This window comes from Pteropus medius, unplaced genomic scaffold (genome assembly GCF_902729225.1).
Source record: "Pteropus medius unplaced genomic scaffold, Ma_sr-lr_union100, whole genome shotgun sequence".
NCBI classification, from domain to species: domain Eukaryota; kingdom Metazoa; phylum Chordata; class Mammalia; order Chiroptera; family Pteropodidae; genus Pteropus; species Pteropus medius.
In genome coordinates, this window is record NW_024351546.1 from 1,145,721 (window position 1) to 1,172,653 (window position 26,933).

The following is a 26,933-nucleotide window of genomic DNA, read 5'->3' on the forward strand; positions in this document are numbered from 1 at the left end:
ACAGAGCAAACACTGACCAAACTAAAGAAAGTGAAAGAGCTACAATTATAGGATGCTTTAATACTCCACTTTCAAAAACGGTAGAACTACCAAACAGAAGGTCAATAAGGAACTGGAGGACTAGAAGAACACTATCAACCAACTTGACCTACAAGGCTTATTACATAACATTCCACCCAATAAAAGCAGAATACACATTTTTCTCAAGTACACATGGAACATTCTCCAGGATAGGCCATATGCTAGGCCACAAAACAAGTTTTAATAAAAAGACTGAAATCATGCAATGTATCTTTTCTGATGACAATAGAATGAAATTGAAATCAACAGCAGAAAGAAAACTAGAAAATTCACAAATACAGTCATGTGCCACTTTAGGACACAGGGATACCTTCTAAGAAATGCATTATTAGGCCATTTCATCATTATGCATAGCCTACTGCACACCTAGGCGCTATGGTATAGCCTATTGCTCCTAGGTTACAAACCTGTACAGCAGAGGTCCCTAAACCCTGGGCCGCAGACCAGTACCAGTCCGTGGCCTGTTAGGAACTGGGCGGTACAGCAGGATGTGAGCAGCAGCAGAACAAATGACACTTCATCTGTATTTGCAGCCGCTCCCCAGGGCTAGCATCACCACCTCAGCTCCACTTCAGATCATCAGGCATTAGATTCTCAAAGGAGCACCCGTCTCTGGTGCCAAAAAAGTTGGGGAACCACTGCTGTATAGCACGTTTTTGTACTCAATACTGCAAGCAATTATAACACAGTGTTAAGTATTTGTGTATCTAAGTATATTTAAACACAGAAAAGCTAGAGTAAAAATATGGTAAAAAGATTTAAAAAAATGGTATAGCTGTATAGGGCATTTACCATGAATGGAGCTTGTAGGATTGGAAGTTGCTCTGGGTGAGTGCGTGAGTGATTGAGTGAGTGACTGAGTGAGTGAGCTAGTGAGTGAATGAAGAGTAAATGTGAGGCTTAGGCCATTATTACTGTACACGACTATAGGCTTTATAAACAATGTACACTGAAGCTACATGAAATTTATAAAACAACATGAGATTAAATCAAGCACAAAAGAAAATGATGCAATCAAGAGACATCGTAAACACAAGGTATATGAGGCTGCACAGGCATAACACACCATACTTACACCAAATTTTTTATACGAAGAAAGAGTATACTCTAAAATAATGATAATATAGTAAATACATAAATCTATAATATAGGTGTTTATTATTATCAAGTATTTTGCACTGTACCTAATTGTATGTGCTACACTTTTATATGACTGGCAGCACAGTATGTCTGTTTATACCCAGCATCACCACAAGCACATGAGTAATGCATTGCACTATGATGTTACCACAGTTATGATGTCACTAGGCAATAGGAATTTTTCAGCTCCATTATAATCTCATGGGACCACTGTCATATATGCAGTCTATTGTTAACCAAAATATTGTTATGCAGTGCATGACTATATGAGGAAATTAAACAATATACTCTTAAACAGTGGATCAAAGAAAAAGTCACAAGGAAAATTAAAGAATACCTTGACAGGTAAAATAAAAACACAACATACCAAAACTTATGAGATGCAGTGAAAACACTGATAAGAGGAAATCTTATAGCTGTAAAATGCTACTATTAAAAAAGAACAAAGATCTTAAAGCAGCAGTCTAACTTTACAACTTAAGGAACTAGAAAGAGAACATAACTAAACTCAAAACTAGCAAAAAAGAAGAAATTAAATAAAGATTAGAGCAGAGATGAACAAAAGAGAGAAAAAAAAACAATACAGAAAATAAACAAAACCAAGAGCTGGTGCTTTGAAAATATCTACAAAATTGACATGCCCTGGCTATACCAAGAAAAAAACAGAGAAGACTCAAATAACTAAAATCAGAAATGAAAGAGGGACCATCACTACTGTCTTCACAGAAACAAAAAGGATTACAAGCAAGTATTATGAACTGCATACTAACAAATTGGATAATCTGGATGAAATGTGTAAATTCCTAGAAAAACACAATTTACTAAGACTAAATCACGAACAAATAGAAAAAGTGAATAATCTATAACTAGTAAGGAGACTGAATCAGTAATCAAAAGCCTCCCAACAAAGAAAAGCCCACGATTAGATGGCTTCACTGGTGAATTCCACCACATATAAAGGAGAATGAACACCAATCCTCCTCAAACTTTTCCAAAAAAATGAAGAAGGAACACTTCTAAACTCACCCTATGAGGTCACCATTACCCTGATACCAGAGCCAAACACACTTCGAGAAAACTACAGACCAATATCCTTGATGAATATGATGCAAAATTCCTCAATAAAATACCAGCAATACAAATTCAATACCATATTAAATGTATATTATACACCATAACCAAGTGGGATTTACTCCTAAAATGAAGGGTGGTTCAACATACGAACACAGATCAACGTAATACCCACATAAATGGAATAAAAGGGGAAAAAAATACACGATTATCTCAATGGACTCAGAAAAAGCATTTTAGAAAATTCAGCATCTTTCATGACAAAAATATTTAACAAACTAATAAGAAAAGGAAGCTCCCCAATACACTAAAGGTGAGATATGAAAAACCCACAGCTGACATCATCTTTGATGGTGAAAGCATTTTCTCCAAGATCAGAAACAAGACAAGGATGCCCACTTTCACCATTTCTATTCAACATAGTAGTCCTAGCCAGAGAATAAGGGAAGATAAAGAAAAGGCATCCAAGTTGGAAAAGAAGTAAAATTACCTCTGTTCACTGGTAACATGATCTTACATGTATAAAACCCTAAAGATTGTACCAAAAAAACTGTTAACTAATAAACAAATTCGGCAAAGTTGTAAATACAAAGTGAATACACAAAAAATCAGTTGCTTTTCTACCTAAAAATGAATAATATAAAAAAAGTAATTAAGACAACAATTCCACTTATAATAGCATGAAAAAGAATACTTAAAAATAAACTTAACAAGGAGGCAAAGGCTTGTACACTGGAAATTATAATATGTTGCTGAAAGAATTAAATAACACTCTAATAAGTGGAAAGAAATTCCACGTTCATGGATTAGCAGACTTAATATTGTTAAGTTGTGAATACTATCCCAAGTGAGCTATGAGTTCAGTGTAATCTTTATCAAAGTCCCCAAAACAAATTGTGAATAGAAAAACCCATCTGAAAATTCATATGGAATATCAGGAGAACCTCAGATAGCCAAAAATCTTGAAAAAAAAGAACAAAGTTGGAGGTCTCACACTTCCTGATTTCAAAACTTGCTACAAAGCTACAGTAAGCAAAACAATTTAGTACTGGCATAAAGATAGACATAGATCAATAGAAGAGAAGAGAGAGCCCAGAAATAAAGCCTTGCATATCAGGTCAAATGATTTTGGACAGTGGTGCCAAGATCAAAGGGGAAAAGGACAGTCTTTTCAACAGATGGTGCTGAGAAAACTAGATGAGTATTCACATACAAAAATATGAAGCTGGACTCTTACTTAATACCATACACAAAAATTAATTCAAAATGGATCAAATATGTAAAGGTAGGAGCTAAAATTATGAAACTCTTAGAAAACAGGCCAAAGCTTCATGGCATTGTGTCCGGTAACGGCTTTTTTTTTTTTTTTTTTTTGCTATGACACCAAAGGCACAAGTAACAAAAGAAAATAGAGACAAATTGGACCTCATAAAAATTAAAAAATGTTTGTGCATAAAAGAAATTATCAACTAAGTAAAAAGGCAACTCCAGAATTGGGGAAAATACTTGCAAATCACGTATCTAACAAGGGATTTATATCTAGAACATATAGAGGACTCCTAAAACTCAACAACAACAAAAAATAACCCAATTAAAAAAACTGGCAAAAGACTTGAAATGACATTTCTCTAAAGAAAGTAATAGCCATTAACAAATGGCAAATAAGGACATGAAAAGATACTCAACATCGCTAGCCATCAGAGGAATACAAATCAAAACCACAGAGATATCATTTCATACCCATCTGGGAAAAAATATAAGAAGAGTTGACAAGGGTGTGGAGAAACTGGAATCTTTGTGCACTGTTGATGAGAATGTAAATGAGTTGGCCACTATGGAAAATAGGATGGTGGTTTCTCAGAAAATTAAAAATAGAAATACCATATGATTCAGCAATTACACTTCTGAGTATATACCCAAAAGAAATGAAAAGAGGTACTCAAACGGGTATCTTTATACCCATGTTCACAGCAGTAATATCCATAATAACCAAAAGGTGGAAGTGACTCAAGCATCCATCAATGGATGAATGGATAAACAATATGTAGTATATACATACATACCATGGAATATTATTCAGCCCTAAAATGGAGGAAGTTCTCACACAATATAAGACAGATGAACCTTGAGGACATTAAGCTCAGTGAAATAAGCTAGTTACAAAAGGACAAATATTGCATAATTGCTCTTGTATTGAGGCAACTAGGGCAGTCAAATTCAGAGCCAGAAAAGGGAATGGTGGTTTACGAGGCCTGAGGGAGGGGGAACAGGGTAAGATTATTTAATGCATACAAACTTTCAGTTGGGGAAGATGAAAAAGTTCTGTGGGTAAATTAGTGATGATGGTTGCAAAACAATGTAAATGTACTAATGCTGCTGAATTTTAAAGCTATTAAAATAGTGAACTGTGTTGTCTATATTTTACTATTTAAAAAAAAAGGCTGAGCAATGGAAGCTGACCCACAAGTATATGAATCAAGATTGAGAAAACATGGCTTAAAATTAATGTGGAGAAGGGGTTTAAAAAGAAATCAGGGCATTTTCTTCACTAGTTTGGGCCATCATTTTGTATCTGACTTTAATGGTTACTTTCTGACTAGCTGCTTCCACCTGTAACCTAGTCTTCATACTACTGCCAATTTTCAAATCACAGGTCTAACTCTTTCACTCTTCTTCTCAGAAGTCTGAGATGACTTCTCTGCCTGAATCATTAAGTCCACACTTATCTGCAAGCATTTTAAGATCTCCCCAATATGACTTTGAAATTAAACTTCCAGTCATTTTCCAATTTATTCTGCCCATCTCCTTTCATATACCCTGTGTTTAACCCCACTATTTTCATTGCATCAGTTCCTGTGTTTACTTTCACTACTTCTTTAGCTAGATGCTGTTCCTTACTTCAGACTTCCAATTTATCTCTCAAAGACCAACTTAAATATCATTTCCTTAAATTTTTCTGATCCTCCACAGAAGTAATTATTTTTGTCTCTTATTCTCATTGCACTTGTTTTCCACAGGCACTTCTGTAGATGAAAGCTGGTTGATTAGAGTTCAATTAAACTATGAATTCTTGAGAGGTAAGACCACGGTTTATTCATTTTTGTGTCCCAAACAACACTGAACACCCAGTAACACTTGTTAAATGATATTAGTAGCCCAATCAAGAAACATATGTGTCCACTTTGGATGCTAAATTTAAGAAGTTCATGGTCAAACTACTTCCAAATAGAATTAGTGAAGAATCACATGTAAAGGCAGATGATATGAGCACATAAGAAAGTGGACTGCTTAGCCAGGCTAGAAAAACACTCAGGAAAAATACTGAAAGATCTGTCATCCAAGTAAAAGCAGGGTTCTTAATTCTGCACACAGGAGCAACACTAACCTCCTAAAGTGAGTAAATGTTTCAGGAGAACAGATTTGGCTCAATTTTTAAAAAATTCTAATAAAAGCTGTCCAATTATGTAATAGGACTCAAAGTAGTGGCCACATTACTGGGAGTGTAGAAACAAACAGAATGAAAAACATTTTCCTAAGGTTTTCTGTGTTGACAAAGGATTGACTAGAATAATCTAAGACCATTTATTCATTCAACCCACATTACATGTCCCAACGATACAGCAGAGGCCCCAGCGATACAGCAGAGGACAGGCACAATTCTGATCTCTTGGCCCTTTTATTAGCTCCAAAGGACAAATTGCAAAAAATAGAGGTAGAAAACACAGCCTGAAAACAGATCAATGTATAAGTGAGAGCATTCAAGTTAGCATGGAAAGGATGGACTCTCCAGTAAGTGAAGCAAGGACAACTGCTAAGCCATAAAGAACAAAAATGAACCGGATCTCCACTGACAACAGCATCAAGTCCAGGTGGAATAAAAGAAGGTGGATGTGAAAAGCACACTCTAAAACTTTCAGGAACTGAAATAGGAGAGTATCTTTATGACCTCAGAGTAGAAACAGATTCCTTGAATAAGACACAAAAAGCACAAATCATAAAAGAAAAAGAATGATAAACTCAATTATATTACACTTGTAAACTTCATTCAGCCAAAATATCTCATAAAGAGCATGAAAAGAAAAACCAAATCTAGATTTTCCAATACATATAAACAAAGGATTAGTATCCAAAATATATAAAGAATGCCTATAAGTCAGTACAAAAATAAAACAACCTAACAGAGAAAAAAAGCAAAAGACCTGAACATTTCATCAAAGAGGAAACGCAAATGACAGATAAACACATGAAAAGATGTTCAACTTTCACCAGGGAAATACAAAATTAATGCCACAACAAAACACCATTTCAAAAGTGCCAAAATGGCAATAATTAAACATATCAACTGTTGGCAAGGACATGGAGCAAGGGGGAACTGTTACCCACTGCCAGTGAGAGAGTAAATTGGTATAACTGTGGCAGCCTGACACTGCCTGGCCATTTCCTGCTCAAACAACTTCGTTCCTGACTGTCTCCCCACCTCCTTCCAAGGACTCTCCAGCTGACATCAGTTTTCTCATAGTTTGCCAAACAATCACTCACTGTTCCTCCTTATATCTGTAGTCGTGTAGGAATGACAAGACTATATAAAACTGCCTAGTATGTTACAATCGGGGCTCAGCCTTTGGATAAGAATCTGCTGAGCCAGTGCCGGCATCAATAAACGCTGCTTCCTGCTTATAGCTCAGTGTCCCATCTCTCTGTTCAAGAATCTCATGACATAACCTCTTGGAAAAACAGTTTGGCGTCACCTAGTTAAGGTAGAAATAATGCATCCTCCATGACTTCAGCTTCAAGGCATCTAAAGTAAATCTTGTATGTGTGCACTGAGGGATACGTGAAAGAATAGACATAACTGTATTGCTTTTAAGAGCAAAATATTAGAAACAACAGAATCAATAAACTGGTATGATTCATGCTAGAGAATGTTATTGTAATGAAAATTAACAAAGCACAGCTGCGGAAACTAACATACACAAATTTATAAAATATAATTGTTGAGGAAAAAAAGTTGCAAGAAAATACATATTATTCTACTTGCATAAAGTGCCAAAACAGGCCAACAGGAACAAAATATTGTTTAAGGATACATATGTATTTGGTAAAACCATAAAGAAAAGCAAGGAATTTTGGATAGTGGTTAACTCTGAGGGGAGAGGAGAATATAATCAGAGAGAGACATCCAAGGTGGTTTCTGGAGTACTAGTTTGTTTCTTTTTCTTTAAGATGTACGTGCATGATATGCATGTTTTATGAAACAATATATAAGGCAATGTAAACCTGAAAAGAAATTTGAAGAACATAGCCTGTAAGTCCAGGAACCTATCCAACAGTTTATGCTTTTGCATATTTCATTTCAATTTTCTGATACTGTGAAGTACAGTTAAAAATACTGAAAGTCCCTATAATATAGATGGGTTTATCTTCCAAGTGTTCATCTCTAAGTGGGTTATTTTAAAATTCAGAACAAATCTGCCCATAAAAATGCTGGATTCCCAGTTAGATCGCCCAAAGTTAAGGTAGTGTGCAATATAGCTGAAATTACCCACTATTGCATACTATGTTCACACCCGTTCTTAAGTTCATTTTTACAAAACGTGGAAACCAGGGCTCTGCGGAGCTGTTAACTGGTCAAAGTGACACAGGTAGTGGGATATGACTCCAGCTCTAGTTTACTCCCAAATCGTGGCCTCTCCTCGCATTACTCGTAAAAGGCCTAAACTTTTTAGATATATCTTTTATTCCTCCGGAAAAGCTCTTAATAAATAAGCCAGCACCAGGCCAACAGGGAGAGGATGAGCGATTAATCCCACAGGCCGCGATCCCAAATCAAGTCAGCCGGAGTATAGGCGGTGGCGGTTGCTCCGGGAGGCCTGGCCCTCTGGCTACCTCTCTATGGATGCCAAAGGGACCGAGCAAAAAGACCCAGCCCTGGCTTCGAGTCACCACCCAAGGGAAAAGGTTCCGAGTCTCTGCCTGCTGGGAGCAGAAAGGGCAGCTCGAAGTCCCAAGTACAGAAGGGAGGACCAGCCCGGACACCGGAAGACCCCGCCACCCCCAGCGGCCTCGCCCCCGACCGCGCCTGCCCAGCCTACCCGCGTGCTGTGCGGGCAGTAGCTCTTGCTAAAGATCATCACTCGGTTGCCTTCGATGAGGCCCAGGAGGCGGCGCCGTAGCTCCTCGCGGGCCTCAGGTGCCGAGCGGCTGGTCCCGGAGGACCACAGGCGGGCCCGGCGCCCGGGCGGCGATGACATGGGGGCGCTGCGGCCGCTGCCCGGACGGCGGTTGGAGACAGCGCCCACCTGCACCGGCCCTGGCGACATCTGCGCCCGCGACGGCGGCGGTGGTGGTGGCGGCTGCGCCAGGGCCTCGCTGTCACTCCCGGCCGGGCCGGGCTTGCTCAGAGACCGATACGCGGGCGGCGGCGCGGGGACTGAGGTCGGAAAAGTGAACCGTAAACACCGCCCACAGCCCGCATCCGCCACAAATCCGCGGGACCGTCGCTCACCCCGCCCCGCGCATGCGAACTAGGCCGTGTGCCGGGCAGCTGCGCATGAGTCACCTACCCTCCGCAAAGAGGTGGGTGTAAAGCTGCGTTCTCTCGTTATCCCAGTTTTATGTGTACATCCCAGGCTATTCAGTCTCCGTGATACCGCCCCGGGGTGCTCCTTGTGGAGGACTCTCCACGCCTTGTAATCTCCACCAGCCTCCTCAAGCTACCTTAAAAATATATATTCTTCAATGAGGATGAATGTTTAATTCTTCTGGAAATTGTGAATAAATAAAGCCATCCTTAGGAAAAATGGTTAGTTTTTAAAAGTTTATTTACCACAAACTAAATAAAAATACTATGTTCCCTATCGCAAAGCTGTTTCAAAACGAGTTTCCTAGGTTGCTACCTCTCAGTCCCTACCCAGTACGTAGAATTCTGGAGGCACCACTAACAAGGAGACACTGAAAGCATCTATTTCAGATAGGAATCCATTATTTGGATGGGTGGATAGGTGCAGGATCTCAGGGCTGAACTTGATCACTGGGATTTACAGTCCCCTGCGCTGCAACAAATAATTGAAACCTCAATGAAGAGAGGAACTTTGACCAGCCCGTATGGCCTAGTCCTCATATGTCATCTCCTGACATGCTCCCTCTAGATTGTTGTCCTTCAGCCACCTTGTGCCTCAGATTTGTCAAACCCATTCTTGCCTTAGGGTCTGTACGTATTCTACTTCTTCAGCCAGATTTCCCCCTCCCCAGGAAGAAATCTATAGAGAAGATCACTGTGGTGAGGAACTTTCGCCTGTTAGTGCCTTTGGTCATATTTGGAGTTCACTTTTCATTTTTTCCTATTCCTTATGCTATACATTTAATTCATTTATCTCTTCGTTTGTTTAAAAATAAATATTAATTTAGCAAAAAGTATATATGCTCATTACTCTTCTTTCAGAAAAGCTCAAGCAACACATAAAAATAGAAAGGATAAAACTAAATATACGGTAATAATCGTCCCAGTAAAAGAAGTTATTTTTAATGTACCATGACCATGATTCCAGATATCTCTGTAAACATTTAAACACATACAAGTATCGAGAGAGATACTTTTCTAACATATAGTCATGCTAATTTCAAAGTAAAACGTAAATGAAATTTGAAGAACAAAGCTAAAATATAACTGTAGAAATTATTTATTCACAAATTTTTTTCCAGAGAAGATATTAGTTTCTAAAGATCTCTTTAAAGAAAAATGATTATAATGAGATCGAGGTAATTAATTTTTTTTAAATTTCAACTTTCAACTGTATATTTTTACTTCTGGTAAGAAAAATGAAGAAATTACAACAATTTATTCTCTCCTTCTTACTCATGAATTTTACGAATTATATTATTATTTTCACATTGTCAAGTTTATAACATTTGTATTCTGCATCCCATCTAAACCTCTCACAATTTAATCTTATTTTAGTAGTTTTGAAGTCAAATACTCTTGCCATGTCTTTTTTATTCATGTATTTTAGAATTTTAATCCCTTCTTCATTGTTTGGTTTGAATTATATCAAATATTTTTTTGCCAAAATTATCACAGTTGTTGTCTTCCCTGAGTTTTTACATTCTTGAGCATGTCTGTCTGTTACATACACATGTGAACAACTCAGCTAGCCCTAAAATTCCTGGATCATGCTTTCTTTCCCTCTGAACTTTTCAGATTTTGCTCCCTATCTTCTGGAATAGAATATGGATGTAGAAAATTTTGAAAACAACAGTTTCCTTCTTGTATCACATGTTAATTATCTATTGCTGCAGAACAAATTACCTGAAAACTGGGCTGAAAAGAACATATACTTTTATCTCAGTTTCTGTGGTCCAGAAATCTGGGAACAGATTGGCTGCATGATTCTGGCTCAGGGTCTGTATGAGGCTGCAATGAAGCTATCCACCGGGGCTGAAGAATCTGCTTCTAGGCCCACTAACATGATTGTTGAAAGGACTCAGTCCTCTCCACCTGAGCCTCTCTATAGGTTTCTTGAGTGTCTAATGACAAGTGACTTTCTTCAGAACAAATGATTAAAAAGAGAGAGAGAGTGTATGCACAACTTAGCCAGAAGCCACATTTTTATAACCTTTTCATAACCTAACCTCAGAAGTGACATCCCATCACTTCTGCTGTATTGTTTTACCTAGAAATGAGTCGCTAAGCCCAGCCCAGACCCAAGGGGAAAAGAATTTAGCTCCACCTCTTGAATTGTATCAAAGAATTTGTGGGCATATCTTGAAGACTACCACATAATATGTCCTTTTTTTTTCTATATAGAAGCCTATTCTAATTTTTACTTATCCTTGAAATTTGGAGAAATCACCAAGCTATGTCTTGGTGACCTTTTGAGCTGCAAATCCAGGTATATCTTTATAAGGAAATTTTCTTCTATTACATCTTTAGATCTCGTTTCTATTTTATTTGTTTTTCTTCGTTTGGAAAATTATGATATGTTAGGTTTCTTTTGCTTTCACATTTATTATCTCTATAATTGTTGCTGTAAACTTATTGTTTTCTACTAACTTTTGCTTTTGTTTCTTCTAGCTTATTAACCATGTCCCTAACTGTGTTTTCAGTCACATTTGTTCTATATGTGTTATTTTATATATAACTACTTGTATGTAGAATATATTTGCTGTTTTTTAATGTGGCTTGTGCTCTATATTACCTTTATTTTTATTTGTAATTTATATTATGGATTCTGCTTGCTTTCTTTTAATTAGCTGATCACTTTCTGGGAGCTTATTATTTCTTCTTTGAAATTTTATACGTTTTTCTCTTGAGCTTTCTACCCTCATTTTTTTAAAAAAAGACATGTTTTCTCTAGCTTTTTTGAAATTATAGAGAACTACTTTTGTGAATTCTTCCAATGTCTGATTGTGGGTCGATTCTTCTGTGATGTGTGCCATTCATCTACAATTTCTTACTTGTTCTTTCAGTATCACCAATGGTTGTCACAGGTTTAGATTGGCAATCAAATTCACAAACCATGATAAGCTTTGGTCTAATACTATGTTTAGATAGTTTTATAGAAGGATACACAGGACAGGATACTCAGCGTGCATCATCACTTCATCTTTTGGAGGTTCCAACAGCTACCCAGGTACACAACTTCTGATGTCCCCTTACACACATGAGACATACATAATTGCTGCAGATGACAGACAAAATATTCAAGGGTAACAACACAAAAGCTGTCACCTCAATTTCTCACCATTTTAAAAAATATTCTTCTGGCCATGTAAAGCACAGCTACCCCAGTCCAGGTATAGACCCACAAATCACAGAGAAACAGCAAAGAAAGCAGACACAACATTACATATCTATCTTACCCCTATAATTTTCAGGGAGACGGTACTGAAAGAAGAGAGACCTGAGGTCATTTTCCCAGGTAGGCCAAGTTCAGTCCAGGCCTGCTGTTAACCATTTACTCACAGGACTCTGTGGTTTCTTAAGTAAAACTTCTTTCTATGCAACTGGCTCTATGCTGAAAAATATTATAGTAGGAAAGGGCTACCCAAAGCTTCAATTTATGTTCATTGTCCTTAATACTCTTTTGCCAAATCTGTTATCTTCTTGGCCCTAAGGATGCATCCAACCTGTTTTCAAAATTTAAGAGCTTCACAATCAGACCTCCCTATTCCAAACCTTTGTGGGCTGTGACTCAGTCATTATCACTTCCTCTTTCACTCTCACCCTCTGGTAGTCTCCTCGGCCAGAGTCTGGGTCATTGAGAGGAAGGATAACACATTGCTCTTTCAGCTTCCCTACTTCCTGGGTACTTCATGTTTTGTTCTGCATCCTACTCATTCCCTTACAACTAGTGGATCCATCAAAGCATCATTGGATGGGCCTTTCAGAACCATGACACAGTTTTTAAGACAATCTCTATTTTAATGAAGCATTTCCAAAACCAAACCGTTGTCAGCACATCTGTCAACAGGATGGACCAGTTCACTTTTGAAACCCAGACCAGCAAAAAGATGGTTCAAATCATGCTCCAGATGAGTGATTATACCACTCCCTCTAGTGCCCCTTTCACCCAGCCACTGTCTTCTGATGAGATCTTCGGATCCCTACCTGTTGGCCATAATGTTTCTAAGCAAGTTCTTGTTCAGTATCTCACTCTGCTGGCAGATCATCCACTAGAGTTTGTTGGAAAGTCTGGTGACAGTGGTGGAGGAATGTATATCATCAACCTGCATGAGGCTCTAGGACTCCTAGCCATAACCACTCTGCAGTCTGTCATAAAGGAGAGATTGGAGTCTTGCTGTGCTGGAATATTCTGTCTAGTTTCGCAAAAACAATTATATTATGCTCAAAATATGGCTTCTCTGATTTTTACTTTTTGAAATTTATTAAGATTCTCTTCATAGTATGACAGCAACTAATTTTTGCTACTGTTTCTTGACTGTTTGAAAGGAATATGCATTTTTAATGTGTTGTATACAAAGTAGAAGCTTATGATTTTATAATTCACATCACAGCATCCTTATTTATTTTGGTTGTCAATTCATAAGAGAGATAAGTTAAAAATCATGGGTAGGCCATGATGGTCTCAGATAACTGAGAAATGCCTTCCTCCTTGCTTCAGTTTATTTCAGAATTTATGCATAAGCCAAGCCTAAGCCACCACTACCTGCCATTCCTCTGGCTGCATGGACTGGTTCAGACATGATCATATGACCCAAGTTAGTCCACAAAGAGTATTATTTGTGTGTGTGTGTGTGTGTGTGTAGTAGTAGTAGTAAAAGGGAGAGATAACTCAGACCAGATGCTCATGAGGAAATACTTATCTACATATCCTTCTAGCAGCCGTCCTCTGATCATAAGGAGACTGCTTTAGGTGAAAAAATGCCCTGAAAGCAAGGATGAGAAGAATAAAGAAATAAGGTCTTTGAGAGCTTCATTCAGCCACTGGATCAGATCTTACCTGAAAGCTGTCCTGTCTGGACTATTGTGGTCCAGTGAATTCTCTTCACAATTTAAGACAACTTAAATTGTGCTTTCTGTTATTAGCAATGAAAAGCATCCTAATGAATAAAAAGATTTCAAGTTTATGATGTTAGGTGCAGAAAAATTCATGACTTGTAATTTCTTTATGGATTATATCATAAAATATCCTTCTTTGTCCTACCTAGATAACTCTAGTTCTTAAATTCTATTTTTTAAAAATATTACTGTGGCCAAATCTACTTTGTTTTGTTGACATTTGTATATGTATCATTTTTCATCCTTTTTTTTTCAACATGTATTTGTCTTTTTCTTCTATGTATGTCTATTAGGACAGGATATAATGTAATTAATCACTTTTTATTTCTTGTAAATTCTTAATTAATTGAAGACAGATACGAGAAATCAGACAATATAGCCAAGAAGACATTGCAAGAGAAAGTAGATTAGTGGTTGCCTTGGTCTGGAAAGTCAGGGAGAATATATGGGGGCATGGAAAGGGATGCCTAAAGGTTACAGTATTTATTATTATTTTTTGAGTAATAAAAATGTTCCAAAATTGATTGTCATCATGCACAACTCTGTGAATGTAATAAAAGCCATTGATTTTACATTTTAATTTTAATTTTTTATTTATTTTTATTTTTTATGGTGACATTGGTTAATGAAATCCAATAAGTTTCAGCTATACACTTTAACAGTAAGGTGCATATATATTAACACTGTGTGTTCACCTCCCATAATTAGATTTCTTTCTGTCACCAAATATTTGACCCCCTTTACCCCGTCTACATCCCCACTCTTCACTCCCCACTACCCTCTGGTAACCACTAGTCTATAGTCCGTGTCCATGAGTCTCTGTTAGTTTGTCCTGTTCATTTGTTGATTTTAGGTTTATATCTCACATATAAGTGATATCATGTGATTTTCAACTTTTTCTGTCTGGCTTATTTCGCTTAGCATGATTATCTCAAAGTCCATCCATGCTGTCGCAAAAGGCAATATTTCATCTCTTCTTATGGCTGAGTAATATCCCATTGTACATATGTTCCACAGCTTCCTTAGCCAATCATCTATCCTAGGACATTTTGGTTGCTACCATGTCCTGGCCACTGTGAATAGTGCTGCTATGAATATCGGTGTGCAAATATTTTTTTTGGATACGAATTTACAAGTCTTTGGGGTAAATACCTAGTAGAAGGATTGCTGGATCATATGGTAGATCAATTCTTAGTTTTTTGAGGAACTTCCATACTGTTTTCTATAGTGGCTGTACCAATTTGCAGTCCCATCAGCAGTGTATGAGGGTTCCTTTTTCTCTGCATCCTCTCCAACATTTGTTATTACTTGTCCTGTTGATAATAGCTATTCTAACAGATGTGAGATGGTATCTCATTGTGGTTTTGATTTACATTTCACTAATAGCTAGCAATGTTGAGCATCTTTTCGAATATTTGTTGGCCATTTGTATGTCCTATAGGGAGAAGTGCCTGTTCAGGTCTTCTGCCCATTTTTTGATTGGATCATTTGGTTTTTGTTATTATTGAATTCTTTGTATATTTTGGGTATTAGGCCCTTATCGGAGGCATTGCTTGCAAATATATTTTACCATTCAGATGGTTGTCTCTTTACCTTGCTGATGGTTTCTTTTGCTGAGCAGAAGCTTTTTAGTTTGATGTAGTCCCATTCATTTATTTTAGCTCTTACTTCCCTTGCTTTTGAGGTCAAATTCATAAAATCCTTTTTAAGTCCAAGGTCCTTGAGTTTAGTTCCTATGTTTTCTTCTATGCATTTTATTGTTTCAGGTCTTACATTCAGGTCTTTAATCCATTTTGCATTAATTTTGGTGTGTGGTGATAGACAACAGTCTAGTTTCATTCTTTCGCAGGTGGCTTTCCAGTTTTCCCAGCACCATTTATTGAAGAGGTTTCCTTTCTCCACTGTATGTTTTTGATTTTTTTTGTTGAAAATTATTTTCCCATATAAATATGAATTTAATTCTGGACTCCTGATTCTGTTCCACTGGTCCATGTATCTGTTTTTCTGCCAATACCATGCCGTTTTGATTACCGTCACTTTGTAGTATAATTTGAAGTCAGGCAGAGTGATGCCTCCAGCCTCGTTCTTTTTTCTCAGGATGGCTTTAGCGATTCAGGGTCTTTTGCGCTTTCATACAAATCTGATGATTTTTTGTTCTATTTCTTTAAAAAATGCCAATGAGATTTTGATGGGGATTGCATTAAATCTGGGTAATGCTTTAGGTCATTTTAACTACGTTGATTCTTCCAATCCAAGAACATGGAATATCTTTCCATTTCTTTGTATCTTCTTCAATTTCTTTTAATAGGGTCTTATAGTTTTCATTATATAGGTCCTTCACATGTTTCATTAGATTTATTCCTAGGTATTTTATTCTTTTTGTTGCAATTGAAAAAGGAATTATTTTTTCCATTTCTTTTTCTGACACTTCATTATTAGAGCACAGGAATACTATGGATTTTTGAACATTGATTTTGTATCCAGGAACTTTATTGTATTTGCTTATTGTTTCTAGTAGTGTTCTTGTAGAGTCTTTAGGGTTTTCTATATAGAGAATCATGTCATCCGCAAATAGTGACAGTTTGACTTTTCATTTCTTATTTGGATGCCTTTTATATCTTTCTCTTGCCTGATTGCACTTGCTAGGACCTCCAATGTTATATTGAATAAGAGTGGTGATAGTAGAGAGCCTTGCCTTGTTCCTGATCTTAGAGGGAAGGTTTTCAGTTTTTCACCATGAAGTATAATGTTGGTTAAGGGTTTGTCATATACGATTTTTATTATATTAAGGTACTTTTCTTCTATACCGATTTTGTTAAGTGTTTTGATCAAAAATGTATGCTGTATCTTGTCGAAGGCTTTTTCTGCATCTGTTGATATCATGATATGATTCTTATTTTTTAATTTGTTTATGTGGTGTATCAAATTAATCAATTTGCACATGTTGAAGCATCCCTGTGCTGCTGAGATGAAGCCCACTTCATCGGGGTGTACAATCTTTTTAATATGTTGCTGTATTTGGTTCACTAGTATCTTATTTAGGATTTTTGCATCTGAGTTCATGAGATATATCGATCTGCATTTTTCTTTTTCTTGCGTTATCTTTGCCAGGTTTTGGTATCAGAGTAATATTGGCCTCATAAAATGAGTTGGGAAGTACTGCCCCTCTTCAATTTTTTAGAAGAGTTTGAGGAAAATAGGTATTAAATCTTCTTTAATGTTTGGTAGAATTCACTCGTGAAGCCATCTGGTCCTGGACTTTTACTTTTTGGTAGGTTTTTGATGATTGTTTCAATTTCCATACTGCCTATCGGTCTATTTAGATTTTCCAGTTCTTGATTCAGTCTAGGAAGATTGTATCTTTCTAAGTACTAGTTCATTTCTTCTAGGTTATTAAATTTGGCATTATATACATATTCTTGTATGATCGTTTGTGTGTCTGCAGTGTCTGTCATAATTTCCCCTTTCATCCCTGATTTTGTTTATGTCCTTTCTCCTTTTTCTTCAGTGAGTCTAGCCAGGAGTTTGTCAAATTTATTAACCTTCTCAAAGAACCAGTTCTTTGTTTCATTTATTTTCTCTATTTTTTTTTGTTTGTTTTCAATTTCATTTATCTCTGCTCTAATTTTGATTATTTCTTTCCTTTTGCTGACTTTAGGCTTCATTTGTTCTTCCTTTTCTCCTTTTTTAAGATGAAGTGTTAGGTTTTTCATTTGGGCTCGTTCTTGTTTTTGGATAGGCTTGTAATGACATGAACTTTCCTTATAGTACTGCTTTTGCGATGTCCCAGAGTTTTGATATGTTGTACTATCATTATCATTCGTTTCTATGTATTTCTTGAATTCTCTTTTTATTTCTTCTCTGACCCAGTTATTTTTTAGTATCATGTTGTTTAATCTCCATGTATTTGTGGTTCTTCCTGCTTTCCTTTTGCAGTTGATCTCTAGTGTCAAAGCATTATGATGAGAGAATATGGTTGGTATGATTTCAACCCTCTTATATTTGTTGAGGCTATCTCTGTCCCAGTATGTGGTCAATCCTTGAGAACGTTCCATGTGCCCTAGAGAAGAATGTATAAGCAGCTGTTTTGGGATGGAAGGCTCTGTAAATCAATTATGTCCAATCGTGTCATTTAAGGATGTTATTTCCTTATTGATTTTCTGTTTGGATGATCTGTCCATATCCGACGGTGGGATATTAGGTCCCCTACTATGATAGTGTTTTGGTCTGTTTCTCTCTTTAGTTCTGTTAGTAATTGTTTTACATACTTTGGGGTTCCCTGATTCGGAGCAAAAATATTAAAAAGTGTTATATCTTCTTGGTGCATGATTCCCTTTATCATTATGAAATGTCCCTCAGTATCATTCTTTACCTTTTTTATTTTGAAGTCTATTTCGTTTGATATTAGTATCACTACTCCTGCTTTTCTCTTGAATGCCATTCATTTGAAATATAATTTTCCACCCTTTCACTTTGAGTCTATATTTGTCTTTGGAGCTGAGATGTGTCTTCCAGAGGCAGGATATGGTAGAGTTTTGTTTTTTGATCCATTCTGCAACTCTGTGCCATTTCATTGGTGAGATCAGTCCATTTACATTTAGGGTGATTATTGAAATATGAGGTTTTATAGCCATTTTATCTTTCGCTTTGTGGTAGCTCAGTGTTTCCATTGCTTCCTTGTCCTCGTGTTTCTATTTTCTTTATTTTGATTGGCCTTTGTGGATTTTGCCTCTGGTTCTTCTTGTTTCATGTTATATACTTCAGTTCTGAATCTTTGGCATGTGGTTACTATTATGAATATGTAAAAGATAGTTATTTATATACAGTCATCACTTTTCTCTGTATGCCGTATCTCCATTCCCCTTTGTGAATTTTGATCTTTGAATCCTTCCCTTTTCAGTTATTGTTGTCTCAATTTGTCCCTAAGTATGCTGAACATTCATTACCATCTTGCTATAGCAATTCTTTTCTTATTTTTTAAGCTTATAATCCCCTGTTCTTAGCAAGGGTTGCACTCCTCTGCTTCTATTTGCCTGATAGTCACGTTACTCCTAATTACGTTGGTTTTTTCTTTTTCATTTTGTTTTAGGTGAGCTGACCCTTTTCAGTATTTCCTGTAGTGCAGGCCTCGTAGTGGAGAATCCTCTTAATTTTTGTATGTCTGGGAAATTCTTTATTGCTCCTCCATATCTAAAGGAGAGCTTAGCTGGATACATTATTCCAGGTTGGTAGTTCCTTTCATTTAACAGTTTGACTATTTGATTCCACTCTTTTCTGGCTTGTAAAGTTTGTGTTGAGAAGTCTGACGATAATCTAATGGGTTTTCCTTTATAAGTTATCATCTTTTTCCTGGCTGCCTGAGAATTCTATCTTTGTCATTAATTTTTTATAATTTTAATACAAAGTGTCTTGTATTAAAGACAATTGAGTGTTCTGTTGACTTCTTGAATTCCAAGCTCCAGCTCATTCTTTAGATTTGGGGAAATTCTCATCAACTATTTGTCTGAAAATGCTTTCTAGTCCCTGGTCCTTTTCCTCACCTTCGATAATGCCCATTATTCTTATGTTTCCTCTCCTGATGGTTTCAGCTAGTTCTTGTATTTCTCTTTCATTATTTTTCATTCTACGGTTTCTCTCTTCTTCCTTCTGATTTATTTCTAGATTTCTGTCTTCGATATCACTGATCCTTTCCACCATTTGGTTGACTCTATTTCCCAAGCTTGCTATTTCATTTTTTAATTCTTGCAGTGTGTTTTTTATATCCGGAAGATCTATTCTGTACTTTTTGAGGGTTTCAATCCTTGCTAAAGAACTCATTCTGCTCATCTAGTTGTTTTTTCAGTTCCTGAAATTGTTGATATGACTCGTTTTAGAGATCATTGAGTTTCTTTCAGAAATACCATCCTGAATTCTCTGTCATTTAAGTCGCATAGTTCTATGTCTGTAAGCTTATTTTTCTGGAGATTTTTCTCTTTCTTTCTGAGATACCTTGTCACCTTGGTTGTTCATGGTGTTTAATGGACTATTTCTCTGCCTGGACATTAATGGAAATGTGTTCCGGTTTTTTTTTTCCAAACAGATTTTTTATATGATGGTCTCTCTTTAGCCTGTTGCAAAGGAGGTGCTTTTCTTTTGGTTTCCAGTAGGTGGCGTCTATGCCTCTTGGATCCCTGCTTTATATAAAGTCTTAATAACGCCTTTTTTTCCCTTATATTCAATCAAGCTTGCTAACCCTCAGCCTCAGTCCCTATCAGTGTTAGCGACAATTTCCGTAGCCTTTGCTTAGATTCCCTGAGGTCCGCGGTGTTCTGTCTTGGATGGTATGGGGGGAGGAGACCTCTGGGTTGGGGGTGGGGGCTGCCACTCAGCCTCGGTTTTGCAATCGTGGCTGGTAAAAATCAACTGTTGTTTCTCGGCTGTTGCCGCTTCTCTTTTGCCCTGTTGAGTGAGCACTGCTGCTGGCCTTGTGGAGCTCATGGAACTCCCAGGCAGGGCTCTTCAGGGAAGTCACCAAACCTTCTTCCCTCCCTCTCCTCCTACAGGGAGCCCCGGGGACTGCGAGAGGTAGCTTCTTTATTTCTCCCAGTCCACCGCCTGACACCTGGGTTTCTGACCTGTGGTAGCTCTTATGCACAGATCCCACGCTCATACGTGCTGGTGTGCAGTTTGGGTGTTTTTTGTTGAGTTTTAGATGTTCAGCTTATTGTCATTTCACGGGGAGAGATCTGGGGAGTCTGTCACTCTGCCATGTTTCTCCAAACTCCCAGAGTATAACTTTCTATAACTTGGGTGTTATTCCTGAGTAGTGCATGGATGCAGTGCCTTCATAGCCAAATCATCAAACTAGAATTTACATTTTAAATGGGCAAATTGTATGGTATGTGACTTATCTTAAGTTATTAAAGAAAGAAGATATTGAATAAATAAAACAACAAACAGAAAACTAGAAAGAAATAACTCTTAGAAATGTAAGTATTGTTGCCAAAACTTATTTATACATAAATATATAATATAGATTATTATATATAATTAAATTATTATGTTTTACATATAATTATAACATAAATTCTATAAATACTAATATTATATATAGTTAATATATATAAATATTATATAGTTAGTATTATATAAATCTAATGTATATTTATATGTATAGACACATGTATTTTTATATCTATAAGAAAACTTCCCACGATATGGTGCAATAAGTGAAAAAGGCAGGAAATATAAAAGATGAAAAATCAAGCCATGACATTGAACTGTCTGTCTTACAGGAGCTTCAAAAATGCATGACAGAGTAAAAGGGACAGAAATAGTAAAATAATAATACTACTAATAATAGAAGACAATTTCCCAGAACTGAAGCACTTGGAAGGCCCTTCAGTTCAAAATGGCCTTTCAAGTGCCCAGCATAATGTATCAAGTAGACCCATGTGACATCAGGACAAATTTTCAGTATATCAAGAATAGTGGAAATATCCTAAAAGCTTCCAAAACAGGTGGGTGCAGGGGAGATACATTTTGGCATCGCATGCCTTATTACTAACTCTGGGTACTAGAAGAAAATGGACTACTACCTCTAAATTTCTGAGAAACAGTACCTTTCACTTAGACATCTAGAACAACCCATTGTTTTAAGACAGAATAATGATGTTTGCAGATATGGAAGAACTCTGGATTTTACCTTGTGCACAATATTTCTCAGGAAGTTATTTGAGTCTTCTCTCCACCCAAATGAGGAGCTAATCCTTGATGAAGGGCTCCAGGAAGACATGGTGAGTCCAACGTAAGAGGCTAACGAATGGAAGTCCCTGTGTGACAGCCAAACAGCAGTCTTAGAGAGCATTGGGTTCAAAGGAAGGAAGAAAATGTTCAAGAAAAAAATTATGTGCAAGGCAGCACCCCCCACCTGCTCAGGGGAGCAGCCTCTCATCTCTCTGTGAGTAGGTTCATCAGGGCTGAGCCCATCCTCAGTTGACTTCTGGTGTTTGTGAAGATTTCTCTGTGGGAGGTTGCTTTCCTAATACTGAGCCCCAGAGGGCAGAGGGTGGGGAAGTAACCCACAGAGACACAGCTACCCAGCTGGATGAACTTGAGCAAGTCCAGGAAAGAAGCTGAAGAATAAAGTTAGTGGGCACATCAGTTAGCTGTTGTTATATAACAAACTATCTCAAATTGTGATAGCTTCAAACAACAACCAACTAGTATTGCTTATGAATCTGTGAGTCGGCAGGATGGTTCTGGGCTCAGCAGGGCATGCTTATGTATCAGCTATGAGTCAGCTGTATGTCAGCCAGGTGGCTTTGCTGATCTAGGATTGGCCTTCTAGCAAGTCTGCAGACTCAGCTGAGACAACTGGCTGGTCCAGAGATCTAAGAGAGAAAGGAAGCATGCAATGCCTCTTGAGGCCTAGGCCCAGAACCAGAATACTTTCCTTCTACCACATCTGTTGGCTAAAGGAAGTCAAAGGGTCAGCTCAGATTCAAGGAGTGGGAAATACTTTGCACATCCCGATAGGAGGAGCCATACAGTCACATCACTAAGAATGTGGCTACAGGGAGGGGTGAAAAATCAGGGCTACTTTGCAATCATTCTACCAAGGGGCAAGAAAAAAGGATTTTTTTTTAAAGCTAGAGTTATATTGTTATTTTGTGATTAATGAACTGTCAAATTGATTATGATGCTATCCCACACTATATACCACCATTCTCCAGTACAAAAGTTTTTAAACCAGGCAGAGAAAGCAAAGATACAGGAATATCATCCTTAACAGCATCCTCTAGCCACGCCCCCACCATGACCTTTGTACATGTTTTCCTCCAGCTTAAAGTGTCAGGATAGTGTACAGGCTGGTGGGCAATCTGACCCCTTGACCTTTTTAAATAGCAAGCAACTTACAGAAGTAATGGAATTCAACTTGTATTTTCCTTGATTTTATTAGTCTGAATGCATTTTAGTTTACTTTAATATTTTAATTTTCTTTTACTCTATATGACAGACTATAATGACCTAAGAGAATACTGAAACAGAGTCAGCCAAATATATTACTGACCCCAAAATAATGTTTTAATTGGTCCTAAAGAAATGTACCACTCCAACAATTTGAGAGTTAGGCAAAGAGAATTTCTCTGGGGAGGAAAGTAAAAGGCTGTAGAACAACCAAATGTACTCAATATCGTTAAAACAGCTATTTGTTTTTCACCCCTGAGTGATAACTTCTTTAAGCATCTTTGATAAATATCTCTCAGCAAAAAGTGCCAGTTAATCAGCTTTGTTGAAAACATAGTAGAAAACCTGATTCTGGTTATCTCTTTAAGGACATTTAATTGTACCGACGACATAATGTAATATATCTCAACTTCAGATTGATTGTAAATTACTCTAATCTTTGTGAAGACTGAAGGAGTACTGTAGTGTAACCCAAAAGTGCATTTGCTTAAGACCTTTCAACTTTTTCCATAGGTAGTTTAACAGGCATTACAGTTTGTAATTGAAGTGTTGCTTTCACTGAAAGTGTCTTTTTCGGGTATTTTTAATCATTGTGTAAAAATAGAACTATCTTTTGGGTTTATCAGATTTCTCATGCACAAGCAATACAAAAATTTTAAATTTTTTATGAGCTACTTGTTTCTGAAGTGTTTTGATAGTTTTATTAAGAGATAGTTACATATTGTGCTCTACAGAGCCCCAGAGAAAGGGAGCTTGGGAGAGGGGGCAGGGCTCTGTTCTGGACTGGGCCAGCCTGAACAATACTGGCAACCAAGATTCTGTCAGAATTTCTGTGCCTATAGTGTAGTAAAGAAAAAAGGATTTTTTAAAAGATAGTAAAATGGTACTTTTTTCCTAAATGGGCTTTCTTTTGCTTTCTCCTGTGCCCTGGGCATGAATGGATCATTTTCCAGATCAGAAGTCTAGGCATTCTGCGTATTCAGACTTTGCCGTGTTTATTTCCCTACATTCCAGATGTAGAGGAGCCTTTGGACAGATCCACTATGGCTCCCCTGAACTAAGGGAGCCACCAGAGAGGCATTCTGATCACCCCTGGAAAGAGTATTCAGGGGAAGACTCGATCTCCCCCTCCAACGCAGGGGGGCAGCAGAGGGTCAGACTGAGGCTCTCAGAAGAAAGAGCTAGCTAGCGCCGCCTTCCCTCCTGGAGTTGATCTTTCCAGAAACCAGCCACAGGGGTTCTGAGGGTAATGGAGTGCCTGCTCAGGTGGAAACTTAAAATTATGCAGCTGCTCACCTATCTACGAATGGAGACCGTAAATTATCTGGGAACAGTTTTGCCTTATTATCTTTTGAGTTTCCTTAGGTTATATAAATGTAAGGCACTCAGCACTGCTTTTTATTTTTTCCTTGAGAAAGGGTATCAACGGATTCTTACCTTCTTTGGCTTGGAAATGCTTATCTTTCCAAAGAGTCTTTAGTATGCGAAGCTAGGGTGGAGATGGTGGCAGATTCACACAGGGGCCACCAGCCTGCTAGGAAAAGGGGGTCAGGGACTCTGAGCTCTCCTTTTATTGGAACTAGACCCTCTCTTAGAGACTGGTGTGTCCTCCCTGAGGTTCCCTGTCAGAAAAGGGTGGCCACAGCCCCAGAGGTTAATTCTGTCCCAGTCTGACTTGTGGATAGCTTGCCCAGGTCATGCCAGCCATAGGTTCTTACCTAGGGTGTGGCCCTTCCTACAACTATCCATTCAAAGAGCTGTCAACCTCAGAGCCTAGGCGGGAGATGCTCTCTGCACCGCCCTTGATGTTCTTGAACAATTTGGGTGGCGAGGTTCCAAGCCTGAGGTGCAGAATCTCTGGCAATTAGAGCAAGTGGAGGATTGAAGCAGAACACTAGACAACAAGAGTTGTGCTACCTGGGTGGATTGGCTGAGCTCTTTGAGTTCAGATTCTAGCACTTAGTATGGTTGGCCTCACGTGCAGGCCATCCGTCCCTGTCTCCCCAGTTCCCTGGGATACCCTAGAGCTAAGACGGTGGAGTCCTTCCTCTGCCTCAAACCCCCAGTAGCCTCTTTGCCTGCCTCACAGCAGGGCTTAGGGCCTGTCATCGCTAGACGACTCTGGAGTGAATTCAGTGCATTTCAAGCACGCTCCAGAACCTATCCCCACTTCTCGCGGAGTAGCGGGGCAGGCTGCTTTGTGCTGGTTGAGTCAGGCAACCTCTGGGGCCCGGAGGCACTTCTGAGGCCGGCCGCGAGGGGGCAGTGGACTCCCGCGCAGGTGCGTCCCGGCCGCCCGACGCCCCGTACACATGGGCGACCTCCACAGAGGGTCTCCCAGCTTAGTGACTCCACCCTCTCCTGGACTTGATTTCTAGTTAAACCACATAGGGTGCCCGACCGAGATCCACTGAGGAATGGATATGAGCACATGGCGTGAACTGTAAAGGCTAGGGCAGAAAAGCCTGCTGTGGATGAAAAGGCAGCGGAGAAGCACCCTCTACTCTTAAGGAATGTCCTGTGCCAACTACTGAGAACTCCATCCTGGGCAGGAAGGCACTTTGACAGTTGTGAAGAGCAGAAAGTTCTGAAGGCATTGTTGTAAGGAGGGGAAGAATAAAAAGCGGTGCTATCCACTTTGCAGATATTGGCTCACTGAAACCCCACAACAGGCCTCTGATTCTCTTTGAGCTACTGTGATTATCCTCATTTTACAGACAAGGAAACTGAGGCCCAGAGAAGCTGTGGAAGCCTACATCTTAGTAAGTGGCTAAGGGGGATGCAGAACCGAAGTGAGGGATTGGGATAGGGAAGGGAGAAAGACAGTGGAAGTAGGCGGGCTAAAGTGAGAGGGGGCGGGGAGGCAAGAAGAAGGATGTCTGCGGGAGGTAGTATGGGACCCCTTCCCCAGCCCAGAGGCCTGAGCAGGGAGGCACCGTGACCTCTGGGAGCCAGGCTTAGGACCCGTTGCCCTTCCCCTTTGCAGACAGCTTGAGAGCACACTCTCCCACCAGACCAGACTGTTGTAAGTTCTCAGAGCCCTTACACTCACCAGAGTTTCTAATGCTATACTTGTGTGATTTTCTGATTAATGTCTGGCACCTCCCCCTGCAAACTGGAAGCTCTGCAAGGACAGTTAGCATGCTGGATATTCACCACTGTGTCATCAGTGCTGAGCACATGCTGATGCATGGCTGACACTCATAAGTGGTAGAGATGAAATGAATATCAATCATAGTGATGGTGAGAGTTGGAGGACTGCAGGGGTGTGGTTTGCATAATCATCTCTTTGGTTTCAGCCCCTCCTTCTATCTTAGGTGCTGACTCATTGAATGTATGTGTGTCCTTTCAGCACACAGGAGCTGGAGTGATTCTCATTAGTTGTAGAAAGTGTTCAGAGGAAAAGAGGGAATAAGGTTGCCAATTCCTTTGAGGCCACATCATTTCTACTTCATCTTTAGCTGCTTTTCAGCTGTGAAATATCTTAAGTGCAGCCACCCCATTTCACTGGAATGCCTGTCTCAGACCCATGACCAGGAGGTGACAGAGCTGGCTGTGTGTCTGAGAGAGAAGGAATCACCAAGGACTTCATCTCAGAGTCTCTACCCTTTCCCTTCGCCTCCAGGGACTGGGTAATGGCCTCATAAAACTGGAGCCAGCACGTTGGCCTCTCCAATTAACTTGCAGGAATCATTTTGCCTACAAGAAGATATTTATTCCTTAACCATAGAGATGTCATCTTCTGGTAAAGATGCAGAGTAATAGTTATTGAAGATGCAACTGGTTTCTGCCAAGTTCCAGTATCTACTTTGGGAGAATAGTAATTGTTGATTATTAGAACCCACATGGTCTACGGCCATGCCACCCTGAACAAGTGTGATCCTGTCTGATCTCGGAAGCTAAGCAGGGTCGGGCCTGGTTAGTATTTGGATGGGAGACCACCTAGGAAGACCAGGTGCTGTAGGCATAAAAAATAAAAAATAAGGGATTGTAAGCTGACAAGGTCTTTGCAATTTGTGAGGTCAACCTAGGGTTGCCTCGCCTAAATAAATAAATAACCCTCATGGGTTTTATGTTTATATTTATGTATCTTGCAGCATTATTTCTGCTTCTTGTCCTTAAACTGTAATGAGCAAGAATTTTCTGAAAGGAAATATGAGAGTGCCCCTCCCTG

At 38.7% G+C, this 26,933-nt stretch overlaps 1 protein-coding gene and 1 pseudogene across 1 annotated transcript in view; one reads left to right on the forward strand and one right to left on the reverse strand.

Annotated features, from left to right (window-relative positions):
- TXNRD3 (thioredoxin reductase 3) overlaps window positions 1-8,783 on the reverse strand; it is a 50,469-nt gene extending 41,686 nt beyond the window's left edge. Inside the window, exon 1 of the mRNA XM_039843597.1 lies at window positions 8,385-8,783. Coding sequence (XP_039699531.1) covers window positions 8,385-8,612 — 228 coding nt within the window. The 5' untranslated portion in view covers window positions 8,613-8,783. The remainder of the gene's footprint in view (window positions 1-8,384) is intronic.
- A 17,824-nt stretch (window positions 8,784-26,607) lies between these two features.
- On the forward strand, window positions 26,608-26,726 carry LOC120587027 (uncharacterized; annotated as a pseudogene).
- The last annotated feature ends 207 nt before the right edge of the window (window positions 26,727-26,933 follow it).